We start from the raw sequence: 15,983 nt of genomic DNA, 5'->3' as shown, positions 1-15,983 counted from the left end.
TTATCTGTTTTGTGTTAGTTTTAATGTACTATCTGTGTTTTGTACTATGGTCTCCACAGTGAAGTGGTATTAATAGAATAATACTCCACTCAGTATGTTTATAAGTTGCAATGAAAAATACAATTTTGTCTCTTTATTTGTGTCTGCGCTTTGGTGTCCCTTAAAACAAGGTTTATCTGCTCTTACATATTGTCTGGAAGAAGCCGATAGCAACTGGATAACGAAATTAAACAAATTGGAGGACAAGTAAATAGGAGGAACCAAGAAGAGTAACTTTGGAAGTAAAATTAATTAACGTGCGCTTCCAATTATCAAAACGGGGAATTTTCCAATTGCCATTTATATTTTTGTCGAGAAGAAATAAAAAGAAAACTAAATGAAATTTGTCTCTATAATTATTGCAAGTTCTTAATCAAAGACCTGAACTATAAAACAAGTTGATGGCGGGGATCTGAGTTTCTTTAGATTGCGAAGCGCACCTCCATGTCCACATTCAAGAGTGCAGAGATAGATCTCATGACAAATTGCCTCCGTTGGCTCCTATATCAGGAATGCCGCTATATGAAAATTCTACGCCATTTCCACCAATTCCAGCAAGCAGGCATTGGAATCCGCATGTTTCTAAATCAGCTATCACTTTATCAACGACTGTTCCTGATAGAACTGGAAATTGTTGTCAAGGAAAGTTTAAAGAAGGCTAGGCTGAAATGTGGGAACTCGGCAGCAGACATGATTAATGCTATTAATGGAGAAGATTAGTGTCTAGTGGTTGGTTTTTCAGACATGTCAAAGATCAAGTATATCAACCAAGAAGAGATGGATATAACACTGTAAAACAGCGGTAGAATTATGTAATTTCAGAAAAGATGGATATAACCCTGTAAAATAGATGTAGTTTCAATCAATTAACAAAAGCATCAAGTAGACCAGGCAAGAAGAGATGGATATAACACCTATAAAATAGGCTGTTGAATTGTGTAATTTCAGTAAAGTTGGATATAACCATGTAAAAATAGCGGCAGAGTCATATAATTTCAATCAATTAAAACGAATGCTTTCATGCGCATATGCTCTTTGTTCTAAGAAAAACTTGACAAAATGCATGCTTTCATGTGCATATGTTTTTTGTTCCCAGAAAAAGGAAATGAGAAACTTGACAAACAGTGGGACACACAGGGATGTGAAACGGTGAGCAGAAGAAAGCAAATATTACATATTCCAGACTCACTTAGTTAAGGCAAGAATTGCAGTTCATACTTCTAAATAAGATGTAGATTCCACAAGCAAAAAACAAATGTCACTATGCAGAAAATGTTAGTGATAAAGAATGTTGTCCATCTCTGTATATAGAACTGTGACCTAGTGAATAACTTTTTTACCTTTTTAGAGTAATGTTCAAGAACCTAAGCTTAATGTGCATGGGGATGGACAATGCATCCCAGGTAAAGCAGATTAGAGTTTAGAAGTATAATATCCTGGAGAAACAGAGCAACTCCAAAAATGTCAATAGTGAGTAGAGATATCATATAAATAGCACATTGTGATTAGAAAGCATTTATCAGAAGGAAAATAGATTAAAGGATACGGGTTGGTAGTAATGTCAAAACACAGCCTCCACCACCAGCTCCAGTTAACTTGGTAGACAGTTTGTACTTTAGAGTTGTTCGAAGAATAGTTTCTATGGAAGCATGGCTAACACCCATGCACTGAAGCAATCCTTGGTTCATCTCCATCAACTCTGCCAGTTTTTCTTCTTTCTCAGTTATGGCAAGATCATCAGAGACAGGTGATTGAATAATTGCAGCCACTTCATTACTGATAGAATCCACTGCAGTAAACACAGAAGCCATTGCAGTCGGATGCCTCAAGGTCCTCTCGGAGACGCTAGCCACCAATGCCTTTGTATTTCTCCCAACCTTTGTGTTAGTGATCAGCATTTTAAGTGGCATGTTTGTTTTGAGGCGTGTCAAATCGCCTGACTTAAACTTGATCATGTTTCCTGTATGTAAAGTTATAGGTTGCGGAGTCATTAAAATCCTGACATATCCTTCGATTGACTATCTGAAAATTAGAAGTATCCTATGTTTCTTAACCATAGAAGAAAAATCTACCATGGAAAATATTTCAGGCAAATCATGTACAAGATACCTTGATGATAGTAGGAGGAACAGAAGGGCAAGTGACTATACAAACCCCGTGTCCCAAAAAAAATGCCACATAAAAGGAGAAGAGTGTCAAAACGCTGCCAATGCACATGAGAGAAATTAACATTGTAATTCAGGAGCTCCCCCAAGCATAAATCTTTGCCAAGCAAACATCAATTTTAAAATAGCTCATCTGTTCTAATTAGATAACCATCTGTAACAGTTCATTACCTTCATGAATAGCAAATTCAGATTCTCTAATGGATCTAAGACCTCATTGTATGTTTTGTGAGACCAAATATAAACAGGACAAATATGTGAAGTTTAATCGGTAGAACTGCAAAAGAAGAAGAGAGAACAATTCTCTTCTCCCTGCAAACAAAAAGTTATGATTATTGAGCAACATAGAACATGCAAAGTGAAAAGAAATAATTTGCATTTCCCTTTGTGAGTAAGTAATGACATGTTTAGATTGTGACTGGTAGAATCTTTTCTATGCTGACTGTGCCCATTTACCCTAAAATGATGTTTTTCTGTCTCCAGCGCTTTACATCATGTCTAAAGAGCCGTAGACTCAAAAAGTGAAAAACCAACATAATTTAACTTGTAAAGGTTTCTTTTAGATATTGGGCCATCCGCCATGCAATATGAGTTTGATTATCTGTCAACAGTTATTAGACCTATTTCCAGTGAACATTAGTCTTTGTTTCAAGTTACTTCCTCTAAAACTTTACTTTTGGGGTGTGGACATGAAGAGGTTAACTTGTTTGCCTAAAATTACCACAGAAGTAAAAGATCTGTAGATATTAGAAGGAGCTTATGTTTACATTGTTTCCAGTTCTTGTTTGATTCTGGTTTGACTGGCAATATAACAGATATAGCTCTCAAATAAACAACAAGATGTCTTTTATCATTCGATAAATATTTGAGATACCTAGGGAGATTTAAAGAGTTGTATAGAAGATAAAATAAGTGTTGCTAATATGTTACAATCCATAATTGAATCTCAATAGTTCTTCATAGAGCACTGAGGATACCTCTTATTCATGTCATTGTTCCAAAAGCATAATTACCAAAAAAAAACTGCAACTGTTTGAAGTGGGTGTTCTAGATGAATTTAACAAGCAGATTTTTTTACACAAAAGTAGGAGAACACAGCATACCAACGGCTGGTCAGAGATAGGAATATTTTTAACTAGCCTAATGAATTCCTCTTGTGAAATTCTTTTATAACACAATTCCCCTTAGATTAAGCTGTTATTCTAGAGTCGTTTTAAGGCAGCTAGACATATATAAACAAAAATGTCTTTTCGTGACTATGGTGTTACTTATTAGAATCTCAAGTATAATGTTTAATTATGGGAGGCTTTCAAGTTAATTACATGTTTTTTCTTGCACGCATAAGTTCTTTAAGATATCTTCTTTTATCTTAATAGATGATTATTAATTCCCACAGTCCTACTAATTTCTTACTTCTCAGTCACAAATTAGCATATTTTCTTTTTACCCGCTTAAGCCAAAACTATATGCTTTAATGCCCCTTGTCAGCTTGACTGCGATGTTTTCTCTTTGTTCTGTGATCCGTTAACATATCATAAAAGGAAAGTAGATATAGTAACAATGGCTATTGTCACATACCGTATGTGCTCACTGTGTTGTCAATACCAGATGGCTTCCCATGAATTATTTTCTCGCCTTCGAAAGCCCATTTATTCACCAATTCCAGCTCATTCTCTCCAAATACTTGCCACCCTTGGTGGCTGAAATCCATAGTGACTGAATCTGACAAAGCAAGAATGGCTGCGGAGAGTGCAACACAAAAAGCTGCGGACGAACCCAAGCCTGATCCCAATGGAAGCTCAGAATTGACAACTGCTTTAGCTGGTTTGCATCTAATAAGGCAATCAAAGAGAAAGTCAATGTGATATTATGGAATCTGTTTTATGAATGTCAAGTGGTCAAGTAAAGGAATGAAAGTTAATACCCATGGATTGAGGTGAACAGCCAAAGAAAAGCTGTGACACCAGCAGCGAGACCTATATTTGCCTCAGGAATGTTCTGCTCATCGACTAAAGAAGCAATTAATTTAAGAGTCTCCAGCGAGCACGATGAAGGTGGAATCGGATTTTCCAAGTTTGGAAAAGCCTCTTTAATTCTTGCAATTGGCCAGGAAAATTCTAAGGACACATCCTTAAGCTGGAGGCTTAGTGTTTCGTCATTATCTATTACCCGAAGAAATTCAGAAGAAAAGAAACATAATTTGAGAAAAACAAAATGAAGAAACCAGTAAACATATTAGGGTTAAAATGAAAAAGGAAACAACAGTTTGGGTAAACGTGATTTTACCCAAACTCAACCATCAGAATAACATTCTCTACACTTCATCATATAATTATACATTTTTTGAGAAAACTCAACGTCTCTTAGGTGCCTTTGCTATGGAGAAAAATCGTCTTTGATGGATCACTTTCAGTGTTAGATCAGTTAGGAAGGTTGGCAACAAAGACAAACATACATGATGAAGAATAAAGTGCAAAGACTATATTTTAACATACTTCTCCCCCTGATAAATGAGAACAGAGTTGAAAAGGAAAATCATTTGTCAACTAGAAACCAGACAGGAATTCTCCTAAAGTTAAAAAAAAATCCCACAATCGAGCTCAATAAAAGCCTCAAACACTCGATATATATGTGAATTAAGAACTCAACAACCTCAATTGGATTCAGAAATCACATTTACAACTAATTTGGAGTAGAATGTATACCAGCAGGAGTAGGAAAGCGAAGGGAGACGTAAGTATAGAGATCGATAGAGGCAGCGACGGCAGCTGATCCGTGAACCACAGCATGTTCTCCAGCCACTATGATTTTCCCTGGGGCTCTAGCTCTCACCTCCATTTTTTTCTCTCTCTTCCCGTTTTCCGTTAGTCCTGACTTCTGAGATACGAATCTGTACCTATTTATACAGAGATCGGATGATGGAGAGTCAGAAGGAGACTGGAGGCCGTTGGTTAAGTATGGCTGCTGTACTAGTGGAGTGTGGCCTACCTTGTTGGTTGATTATGGCGGAGAATTCTATCCTTTTTATTGTTTTTGACCTTCCCTTACCAACCACCGTTATTGTTAGAGCGTGATTTTCAATCCCTTATTAACCCCTCTTTTCCATTAATTGCTCATCTCCATTTTTCATACTTTCATCTTTTTCAAATTTATGCTAACGAAAACACAATCTTAATCATAATTAATTATCTTCATATACTTCTTCTTAATTTTCTTGTTCAATCCACAATTCTAGATCTACATAATATTTTTTTTTTCCCTAAATATATATTCCAAAATTGTTTCTTGCTTTGAGTAAATTTTCTAAAAATATAAATACTAGTAATTATATATCTAATTATTTTGCCTCCATTTATTCTTTATAAATTTGAATTTTGATTGGAGACTGGAGAGTAACAAAAATAGAAGCATTGAAAAATATTTTCCTACAGAAAATGTTTATTTTTTCTTACCGGTTAAAATATTATTTCTGCACAGAATATCATATAAGAATATATAGGTAATTTATATTAATAGAAAAATAGTAAAGTTGCATAAAAGAATTATTGGTAATAAGTTGTCGAATATATATCGTAGAGGGAGAGTTGACTTGATTTATAATATTATAATGATTAGTGAGTAAGTTGGATAAAGCGATTAGATATTTAGAAAATCTAACTCAAGAAGAATTTTTAAATTATGAATTTAGAATTGTGGGATTGTAAAAAAAAAGAAGAGAAAATATATAAACTCAAGCTTGGAATAATATAAATAGAAAAATAAGAAGACAAAAAATATAGATGAAGAAGAATATTTTTCTTCTATTCAAGTTTGTCATTCAAATGGTGAATGATATCTCTAATTATATTGTTGGGATATCACTCACAAAGGTCACCTTGTTAAATGCCCAAACTAGGAGATACATAGTTATTTAAAAAGGTTCATATCACCTTGAAATTATACATACATGAATTCAATTAATTCATAAGTAAATCAAATTGACAATGCACTATTCAATGAATTTATATTAGTTATTTTAATTATAATTAGGGCTTTGTTCAAATAATTAATTTCTAGCCAAAAATTTAAATAATATGTCATGTGTCATTAATCCAAATAGAAACTTCGAGAAAATAGAGACAAGAAGCCGCATTTCATTATACATGAGTTACTTTCTCTCTCTTAATTTAATTATGTGTCCCAAATAATTATTATAATTTATTTTTAAAAAATTAAATAAATTGAACTTCAGGTACAATATGTTAAAGATGTTTTTTAGACTTGGAGGTCCGCCCACCAAATTTGACCAAATCAGTATCCAATTTGTCAATTTGGAAACCGTTAATATTTTAAACGTAAATCTTGAGTTATAAACTTATTAATAATTTATGATAAATCTATTTTTATTTTTTTTAAACTATGAATAAACATAACTTTTTTTTTAAATATGAATAATTTATGATAAATCTATTTCATTGTTGTTTGGGTCGAATAATTTATAAAAAGTTGCAAATCACATATATCACTACTTGTTCTTGCTTAATTTGCATCTTTCTTACTAAACTTTACTACTTTCCCGACACTAATTTCATTTTGTATATATTTTTTTTTTCATTTAACTATGAATTCATGATACACAAGTCACAACATGGTGCAGTTGGTAAAACATCATTTCTAGGGCCTGAGAATAAAAAACATTTTGATAGAGATAATTTTATCTTCTAAGTGGACTTACATGACGCAATTCTGGATTAGTGAAAATTGGAGTCTGATAACTGATTAGTTGTCAAACTTGGCCAATTGGCCGGCTAAATAGATAATATTGTCCGTCTTGGTAAAACGCCATTGGCATCCATTCTGGACTTTTGCCGCCTGCCGTATCAGCCTATTATATTCATATACATTACTGAAGGCTGCCAACCATGTTTGTTTAATCTTTTCTATGCTTCTTGCTTAGCACATTATAGTAATGGAGATTGAATGTTTAGTCACAAGATGTGATGTAAACATATCCATAATCAATTGGAAAATCGTTGTAGTGAACTTAAACAAGTCAAGAAGAACAGCATATGAGTTGTACATGCCCAGAACTCTGTAGCTGTACAATAAGAGGCAAGATTTGGAACTTACAATTTTAGTACGACGCAACAATATTAAGCAAGCTGACCTCAAACATTAAATTTGCGAGTTGTGAATAGCCTAAAAGGGACAAGGCCATGGATGTGAGAAATAGCAAACATATAATCAATGATTGACAAACTGTGCCTGCACCAGCTAAAATATGTCAAGTGAGGTGAACTTAAGATTCAAGGACAAAAAATCTATTCATTTCCATCACAAACTTCATCAAACAAGTACACATAGGGAACCAAAGGGGCATGTTCAACTGGTTCTCCTACCTCACCCTCCCCCATCATTTCAGGAATTTTCCAACCCAAATGCTGGATATAAACTCTATCAAAAGCATCAACAGTCAAAGAAGAAGCCAGAAATAGTTCTAACTCGTTCACAAATCGATCAGTTCGACCTGTTAGGAAAGGTCTTGCTGCTTCAGATACCATGATCTTGAACTCTTCTTGCTTTGCTTGAGGAGTAACTTTTATTTGCTTTTGCTCATTTCTGCAAATTAACCAGCAGAGAGATCATTCATCTAATATTGAAAATGCATAATGATGACCAATTAAGCGAACATGAGAACAATAACACGATAACTTTGAGGTACCTAATTTTCAAGAAAATGCCATTTAATTTTCTCATAGAGCTGTTAGCCTTCTTTTTTCTTTTTGGTAAAAAAGAGGTTAGCTAGATGGTGGCGAGTTCAATGTATGCAAAATCAACTATTTACAGCAAACAGTACCTTCTAAATGAATCAATCAAACCAAGTATATGATGTACAATAATATCTACATCTTCTTCCTGCAGGATGCACAAAAGAATCAAACTTAGCAAAAATGTCATACAATAAAGTTATCTCAGATGTTACAAAGATGATTGAATTATGACATTTAAGTTATCTCAGATGTTACAAAAATGTCTAGTACTTAAGCATACTTTGATGTACTATTGCAATAAGAATGACATGATCGATAATCACCAAAGTTCTCCATGGGTGCCATTTTAGGACTTTCAGTCAGCAATCAAGGGAAAAAAGTTTGAATAGGCCGCCATATTCAGGCTATTTTGTAATGTTTTAGACAACTATGATGTGTTTTCAACAAATCATTTTATGAGAAATTGGGATCAAAATGACATCAATTCATGTTGAATATTTTTAATATAAGCTCTTTACAGTTGCAAGTTCTACTATTTGGGGAGGGAAATAGGCATATAGGAAGCCAGTTGCCTACTTGCCAAAGATGAGAAATGGGTTGTTGATGATAACTAGTTACAGGAAGCTTTTACACGGATCAGACAAGGAGTGTAGACAGTTTTACCTATACACCGCAGAGATTATATTCCAGTGACTTCAACCTTATTCTGAGTGGAAAACTGGCTAGTTACACCAAGATTTACTTCAACTGAAGACTAATTAAAGATTGACTAAGAAATACCCATGGATATGCTGGTTCTATAGACAGTTTCCTATTGGTTACAAATTAGTATTCACCTCTACCTTAAAAGAACCCAAGAAACTTGTTCAGTCTGGAAATAAAAAGGGTTTTCATCTCCATACTTCAGCTATAAGAACACAGAAGACAAGGAATGTAAGAAACAGGTTATCAGTACAGAACAATCATCAGAAGTTGTTTTCTCTGTGAAACATTAAATATGCTTCTTATTTTTGTGATTCAAGGATTCATCGTCTTTATTGACCATCATAATCAAAAGTTCTTAAGAGATTGAGTTAGAAGTGCAGTCTATACTGAAGATTACAACATTTAATCAATGAAAAAGATGAGACTCAAGGACCTGAGTCAAAGACTGGATTTCTCTTCTCAACCAACTTATAAGCCAAGGATTGGGCTGAAGGTACTTCTGCAACTTCCAATAACGTAGCACATTGAATTTGTCAAATAAACCCCCTGCAGAACTACCAATTTCAAGTTCTTGGAAGCAAAGTGATATCTCATAAAAGATATCCGGTAGAAATGGCTAAAATGTAAACCAATGATGGAAAACACTTTACCTTCATCGGTATAGTAGCACTGCAATCTATACTTGTGAGATTTTGTGAAGAACACACTGGAATACAAATGTCATATAAAGGAGCTCAATACGTTAACCTGGAATAGTAACAAACAAACCAGAACAAGTATAGAGGACTTTACTACCTATTGTCCCAGTTTTCATTTACAGAATGTTGTTGAAAAAACCCTCCACTATAGCTCCGTATAATAGAAAAATTCTCTGTCTACAAAATAGAAAAAGAAGAGTGTTGATTTGCAAAAGAAATCCAGCAGAAAATATTTTATATTAATAATAGAAGAGTTAGAAATTTTTGTCAGTAATAAGAAGAGTTAGAAATATACTGATTTCAAAAGTACCAAGTATAATAAATATAGAATCCTCCAGAAAAGCAAAATGAAAAACAAAAGGTGTCAGTTTTCTAAGTTTTTAAGTTTTTCTGAATAAAAATTCATTCATATGTTTTTTTTTAAAATAATGTATCACTTTGCACATGTATCTGTTGTCTAGTGCTTGCCTCTTAATGAGAAAGTCACTGGTTGATGAGGTGCATGCCTTAGCACATTGACTCAGAGCGACACAAGGCACATAACTCGAGCTTTATCAAGCTTTAAACAAAATTGAGCCTCCTTTTTGTTTTGGAGAAAATGTTGATACCATCAAACAACGACAACAACATACCCAATGTGTTACAATACGTCAAAGATAATATGTAAAAAAATCCATGTTTCTTTCATTTCTGTTCCCAGATACAAATGTCCCCACCAACAAAATTTAGACAAGCAACTCCAAAACATTCAATAAGCAAACAAAAGTCAGACAGAGTTTCTAAAGGAACCAAAATCTGATTATTCAGTAAAACATAATACAAATAAATTGCATATATTTATGCACATCTCCAATCTATCCACTTTGGTATTTCAACACTGTGTTCAAGGCTCCACGGCAACTCTTCTGATCAAGCAAAAAGTTTGTAAGACCAAATATCTAATCCCATGGCCTTGACCACACAAGTGTGTGTGACACACAATTATATGGATGTTAATACTAGAATCCTCTCAAATTCATCTTAACAGAAAATGTTCCATTTTTCTTGAGGTTCCTGCATACAGGGGTGGAGGCAGCATATATTTAGGGGGTTCATCCAAACCCCCTTCGGTAGAAAATATTACTATTTATACATGGTTAAAATTATTTTTTAGGTATGTATAATATATGTCGAACCCCCTTCCATTAGTTCATGTGTTTACTTCTCAGATTTTGAACCCCTTATTAAAAATCTTGGCTCTGCTAGTGCCTGCATAGTAAAAGCACTCTTACGCAAAAGTGTGGCATCTAGAAGGAATCATATCACTGTTAATAATAGTTCATCAATCAATGCCCTAATAACTTAGTTCTACCAAATTGCTAACATTCCTGAGAGGTATCTACTTTTGTCAATACACTTAGACGAAATAGGAACCAACAAGAATGATAAAACAGGTTTCGAACCTTACATAGAGGACACTTTACTGAAGCAGGTGCACGAGAGTGCTTACTCGAAACCACTTTTATCCAACGCAGAATGCAGCTGTAGCAAAATTTGTCTGCAGAAAAAGATGATTGGATTAAGCACTTACTAACTGATTTATTTATAGAAAAAACAATCCATACATAGCAAAAAGGATATAAAAGAAAAGCAACTGAACTGGGGCTTAAAACTTATGAAATTGCATCTAAACAATGACTGCTTATAAACAGGGGCGGACCCACGTTGGTTCCAGGGGGTTCACCCGAACCCCCCGGCAAAAAATTACACTGTATATATAAGGTAAACTTTCTGTATTTTTGTAGATATATATATTTTGAACCCCCTCAATGACAAAGAGAAATTGATGGCTCAGTGACAAGTTCGCTGGAAACTAACCATCACGTCACCAGTTCGATTCCCTGTGACAGCGTTTTATTTTTTTTTCTTTTTTAGTTCCAATTTTTTTTTTTTTTTTTTATTTTCAGGTCTGTTTTTCAAAAAAAAAATTTAGTTTTTTTTTAAAATTTTAAAAAAGGTGCTAAAAGTGTGCTTTTAAACCTAAAAGAATTCAAGGATCCCATTTCTAAAGGCTTATTTACACGTTTATACTTTTATTTTTCGAACCCCCTGAACGAAAATCCTGGATCCGCCACTGCTTATAAAACTACAAGAAGATATGTGTAAAACTAAAAAGAAAGGAAACGTACGGAAACATTGATCCAAGTAGGACTCTTCGGTAACTGGTGCAAGACAAATCGGGCACGGGTTTGGGTCGGAGGCCGGTGGGTCCGCCGCGTTTCCGCCGTCTTTAGCCATCGACAACTGCCAAAATCTATCGGAAACGTTCTGAAAGAACTCCCGCAATTTCCCCCTTTTTCCTTTTTTTTCCTCCTTTTTCTAAATTAGCCCCAAGAAGTTTTGTTGAATATTCTTTTAAGTCACAAGTGTTCCAATAAATATCGCATCACTTGTTAGAAAGAAACAAAATTAATAACTTAAAGATCCATTTCATTTTATGGGAGGTTAAAAAAATGAAATTATAATTTTGGATTCGTAAATTTAAATATGATATATGTCATCATTTTTTTTCTATTAATATGTATGATAGTAAGTCATCTTATCATACTTATTATCATCTTTGATGTTTTTCGCTCTACTAGTTCGATTTGTTAACCTTCCAAAAGTTATTAAACTTGAAGTTATGCTAACTTTAGAAAGTTCAAGAATCACTCATCTCTAAGGCACTCTCGAAAATCACCCCTAAGTTATAAGGTCCATTGACATATCATTTAAATAACCTGCTTTTAAAAAACATAGGCTCTGGTACCAGTTCAATGTTAAATAACTATTCCTACTACCAGACTAATAAGGGCAAATCTCATCAACCATACCAGCTTGAGTTCAACAAACTGAAACCACATTGTCCAAATTTTCAATTCACTAAACAGACATGAAGTATAATAAACTAACAAAAGACAACTTTCTTTGTTCGCTGCTGAAGTTCCATCCTACGTTGTTGCAGTTCACCAACTTGAGCCTTTAACATCTCAAGCTCTTGTTTTATCGCTTTCATTTCCGTCTGGGAGGAATTCATCCAACTCTTGCGTAAACCGCTGCTGACTTTCATTATGGTCTGTGACTTAGTTCTCTGGTAACTTGAACCATCTGAAGTCAGTAACCTCATCATATTGACTTGCTCAAGAAGTATAAATTGTGTCCTGATGTTATCTGGCAGCCTATCATTCTTCAAGGCATGTATTTGCGCTTCCTGTGATAACTTATGGTACTCCATTTTTCTGCATATGCTTCCTCTTTCTTCTTCTGTTAGGTCAGGATGTTCCTGCAATAAGTCATTTCATTTCAATTTCCAAGAAATGCTGAATCAATTTTTTGAGATTGGAGGAAAAGAGAAAATGTGTTATTCATACCTTGAGGTACATGTCTATCGACCTATATAGGTTGTCATTACAAAATCTTGCTTCTTTTGGCAATGCATTTACAAGAGAGTCAAAGCTTCTTGCTACAACGTTTTCGTCCCTTGCTATGAGGGCGAGGTAGTCGTTCACTAGCCTCCCGACAACACACATTCTTGACTTGGGATTATTTGATGCAAGAGAAACATAAGCTTCTACCACTTGAACAACAATATCCACGTCGAAAAGAGTTGTCCTGTTCCTGACTAGAAGGTCTTTAGCACTGCATTTTTCCATCATGAGAGCTATTCTTGTCTTGAGCTGATCTTTTAATTTGGGATTGATATTCATAATTTGCCCAATCTTGTAAAGATGAAGCAGAAAATTGCTGGAAACTGAGTCTTCTTCAGCAGGAAGCACCCTTATCAAACATTCAGTTGTCACTCTTTGTAGCTGGATGGACAATTCATGATCTTTCGATTTCTCTTGTGAAACTGTGATTTGAGAAATCCACTTCTTTGTCCATTGAGCTATACATGACCCCACAAGCTCTGGCTTAATCTTTCTCTTTTTGATCAATGAAATTACTTCGATAAAATGATCTATCCGAAGGGATGAAAGATCATTGAAAAACCAATTGCCACACAACTTCACCAACTTGGTTGTATCATCTGCTGTAACATTCACTAACACTTCATTGTCTCCTATACTACTCACTCCAGTATCTGAGCAAGCTTTCCAAGAAATGGCTTCCGTGCAACGTTTGACAATGTGCAAGTCTTTAGACCATGACGAAACTGATTCACAGCTTTTCAAGATCCTAAATGTGTCTTTCCATGAAGAAAGGATTACGTAGCTAAGGAACGCCTCTGCTTTAGAAATTAGATTTCCTTGGTGAAGTTCATCATTCATTTCCAAGAAATGAGCAGCACAATACAGTGGGGCAACATTTGAAGCTGTAGCTTTGATCTTCAGTCCATAACAAAATTTCACTACTAATTCAAAGATTTTAGCCCCACCAGGAATTGTATCAATCTGAACTCTAGTATAGTTGTTCCCATTCCTTTCGAATACCAATCTGTTAAGGTATCCACTTCTTGAAACCACGGAAAGCTGAAAGTTGACAAGAATAACTTAAAGAAGTTCCATAGAAAGCGTAGTTAAACTTCATAACACAAAAATATAACTATAAGAATGCCTATTCCATCTAGTTTACCAAATATTAGTCGAAAAATTGGAAAGATCAGTCATATAAAAAGCAGAAAGCTAATACATGGTGCGATTTTGAACTTTATATATTTGGGACTTTCCTTTCTATTAGAGAAATGGACAGTGTAGCTGTGTACCTTATGCAAGTGGAAGCTTTGGTCTCTAATTTCTACTATCAAATCACTTGGTATTTTTGTTTGGACAAACCTGCACCAGTGTTGCCACATTCATTAGCCACTGCAGAGGAATAAAACTTAAATCACTATCACTTAAACAAAAACAAAAATCAGATACACTCTACCAGTTCTTGTTCCTTCTTTCCACAGACTCTGCCACCATACTGCCACTTGCTGGATAAATCACACAGTGATTTCTCTTTTCGACAAATATAGATTCACCAGTTACTGGATTTTCTTTCACCATATCTTCAGCAGGTATACTATCCCTTTAGTTTACTCTGTTCTGAACTATACAGTATATTCTTCTTTTGCAATATTATATAATTCCATCACCATAGTGTCCCTTTCATGCATTGAATTTTTAAGAGTGCTAATTAATTTAGGAATTTTAGGAACCAGTCTTTCTTTTAGTCCTTCAGACAACAATCATTTTCTTCCTAAAGGGGTGTGTAATACAACTGACTCGAAACACAAAATTTGCATAACAGACACAGTATTTACACAAATATAATATCAACAGTACTTATCAATGTCGTTTTCTATTTCTCTAATGATCTTTTTTCACCTAAACTGAACTTCCATCTAATGGACTTTGTCAAGAAATTAAATCTACCTGCCAGGATAGATAAGAGGTAAATTTCAAGTTGTTAAATTTAAAGGTCCATGAACATAATATTTCACAACACTTCGTTCCAACAGTCATGACAAGAATCATGAGTCCTCAGTTCAAATTTCAGTGACAAAATATTAGGTGATTCCTTTCCATCTGTTCAAGCTTAGGTGGACAGAATTACCTGTATATGTGGTAGTGGAAGGTAACAAATAACCCCTGGAAATAGTCGAGGTGCGATCAAACTGGTCTAACATTACGATTATATATATATATATATATATATATGTAAATGAGTGGCAGAGATGTAGACAGGTGGTGAAGAGTACACGGTACTACTCAAGTGGATGATCTTGAATTGAATCTTTCATGGCTCAACTATACAACTACTCCTATTAATGGCTCAACTACTATTAGTCCCCAAAAGAATAACCAACCACAAAAAAGAGTGCAGGACACAGCAATTATGACTATATCTCACACACAGTATATATGATAGAAATTGAAATGTGGTATTTATGATATAGGAATATTTCTGTTTACTGATATTTCTTTGTTTCCCTTCATTGATGAGGTTTTTGATATTTTTGTGATGAGCATTATGTGTCATATTCATATTCAAAGTAGTAGTATACTTTCTTCTCTATTGGAATGTTTACCTGGCATTAGACTATTCGTTTAGTACTTACTTTCATTTTAATTTTAACAAAATATGTATTACTACATTACTATTTACGGACTAAAATTTTATAGAAATTTTAGCATTACCAAGACGCATTATAATACAATAGAAGAAAATATTTCTAAATAAATCGGTAAAACATTTTCTTCTGTACTAAAAACCACTATGTGATAAATTTTCATGACAATTTTCCAAAAAGGTTGCTCCCTGTGAGCAAGTTTCCAATTTGATGCAAACTACAGGATATAATAGTAGCATGGCAAACAAATTAAACAGCAAGGACCAAATACTTGGTCTTCAAATACAAAACAAATTCTTTAGTTTGGACAGGCAATGGGGGTAGAGTGCTGAGACAAAGGTGAAATCGCGTGGATAAGCCGATTTCAGAGACGTGGATCCAAACTTTCCATTCTGTAAAAGTAGCCCAGTTTGGTAAGCTATGCCCTTAGCAAGTCTTAACAATGGAAAGAACAAAAAGACATACACACAAAAGAACTAAAGTATGATGCAAAATAAGGCCTAAAGCTGCACAGAGGTCCTGAAATCAACAGCAGCATTGCTCCTAGTCTTCT

At 34.4% G+C, this 15,983-nt stretch overlaps 3 protein-coding genes across 3 annotated transcripts; all 3 read right to left on the bottom strand.

Moving 5' to 3' along the window:
* Positions 1 to 307: 307 nt before the first annotated feature.
* LOC125816024 (mevalonate kinase) lies at positions 308 to 5,276 on the bottom strand. Its single transcript, XM_049495617.1, has 5 exons — positions 4,910 to 5,276; positions 4,129 to 4,366; positions 3,783 to 4,036; positions 1,586 to 1,999; positions 308 to 663 (listed from the first exon to the last, which is right to left on the bottom strand). The coding sequence occupies exons 1-5, from the start codon at positions 5,040 to 5,042 to the stop codon at positions 515 to 517; spliced, it is 1,188 nt and encodes a 395-aa protein (XP_049351574.1). The 5' UTR covers positions 5,043 to 5,276; the 3' UTR covers positions 308 to 514.
* A 2,124-nt stretch (positions 5,277 to 7,400) lies between these two features.
* On the bottom strand, positions 7,401 to 11,749 carry LOC125816041 (uncharacterized). The gene is made up of 7 exons (XM_049495637.1): positions 11,526 to 11,749; positions 10,800 to 10,894; positions 9,455 to 9,534; positions 9,310 to 9,365; positions 9,093 to 9,205; positions 8,041 to 8,099; positions 7,401 to 7,802 (listed from the first exon to the last, which is right to left on the bottom strand). Exons 1-7 carry the CDS (start codon positions 11,632 to 11,634, stop codon positions 7,505 to 7,507), a joined length of 810 nt encoding a protein of 269 aa, XP_049351594.1. The 5' UTR covers positions 11,635 to 11,749; the 3' UTR covers positions 7,401 to 7,504.
* A 519-nt stretch (positions 11,750 to 12,268) lies between these two features.
* Positions 12,269 to 14,757, bottom strand: LOC125816012 (root phototropism protein 3-like). The gene is made up of 4 exons (XM_049495599.1): positions 14,242 to 14,757; positions 14,078 to 14,147; positions 12,747 to 13,844; positions 12,269 to 12,658 (listed from the first exon to the last, which is right to left on the bottom strand). The coding sequence occupies exons 1-4, from the start codon at positions 14,361 to 14,363 to the stop codon at positions 12,284 to 12,286; spliced, it is 1,665 nt and encodes a 554-aa protein (XP_049351556.1). The 5' UTR covers positions 14,364 to 14,757; the 3' UTR covers positions 12,269 to 12,283.
* Positions 14,758 to 15,983: the final 1,226 nt, after the last annotated feature.

Source organism: Solanum verrucosum, unplaced genomic scaffold (genome assembly GCF_900185275.1).
Source record: "Solanum verrucosum unplaced genomic scaffold, falcon-dt-bn FXZP01000261.1, whole genome shotgun sequence".
Classification (NCBI taxonomy): Eukaryota; Viridiplantae; Streptophyta; class Magnoliopsida; order Solanales; family Solanaceae; genus Solanum; species Solanum verrucosum.
This window is presented reverse-complemented; position numbering and strand designations above follow the sequence as displayed.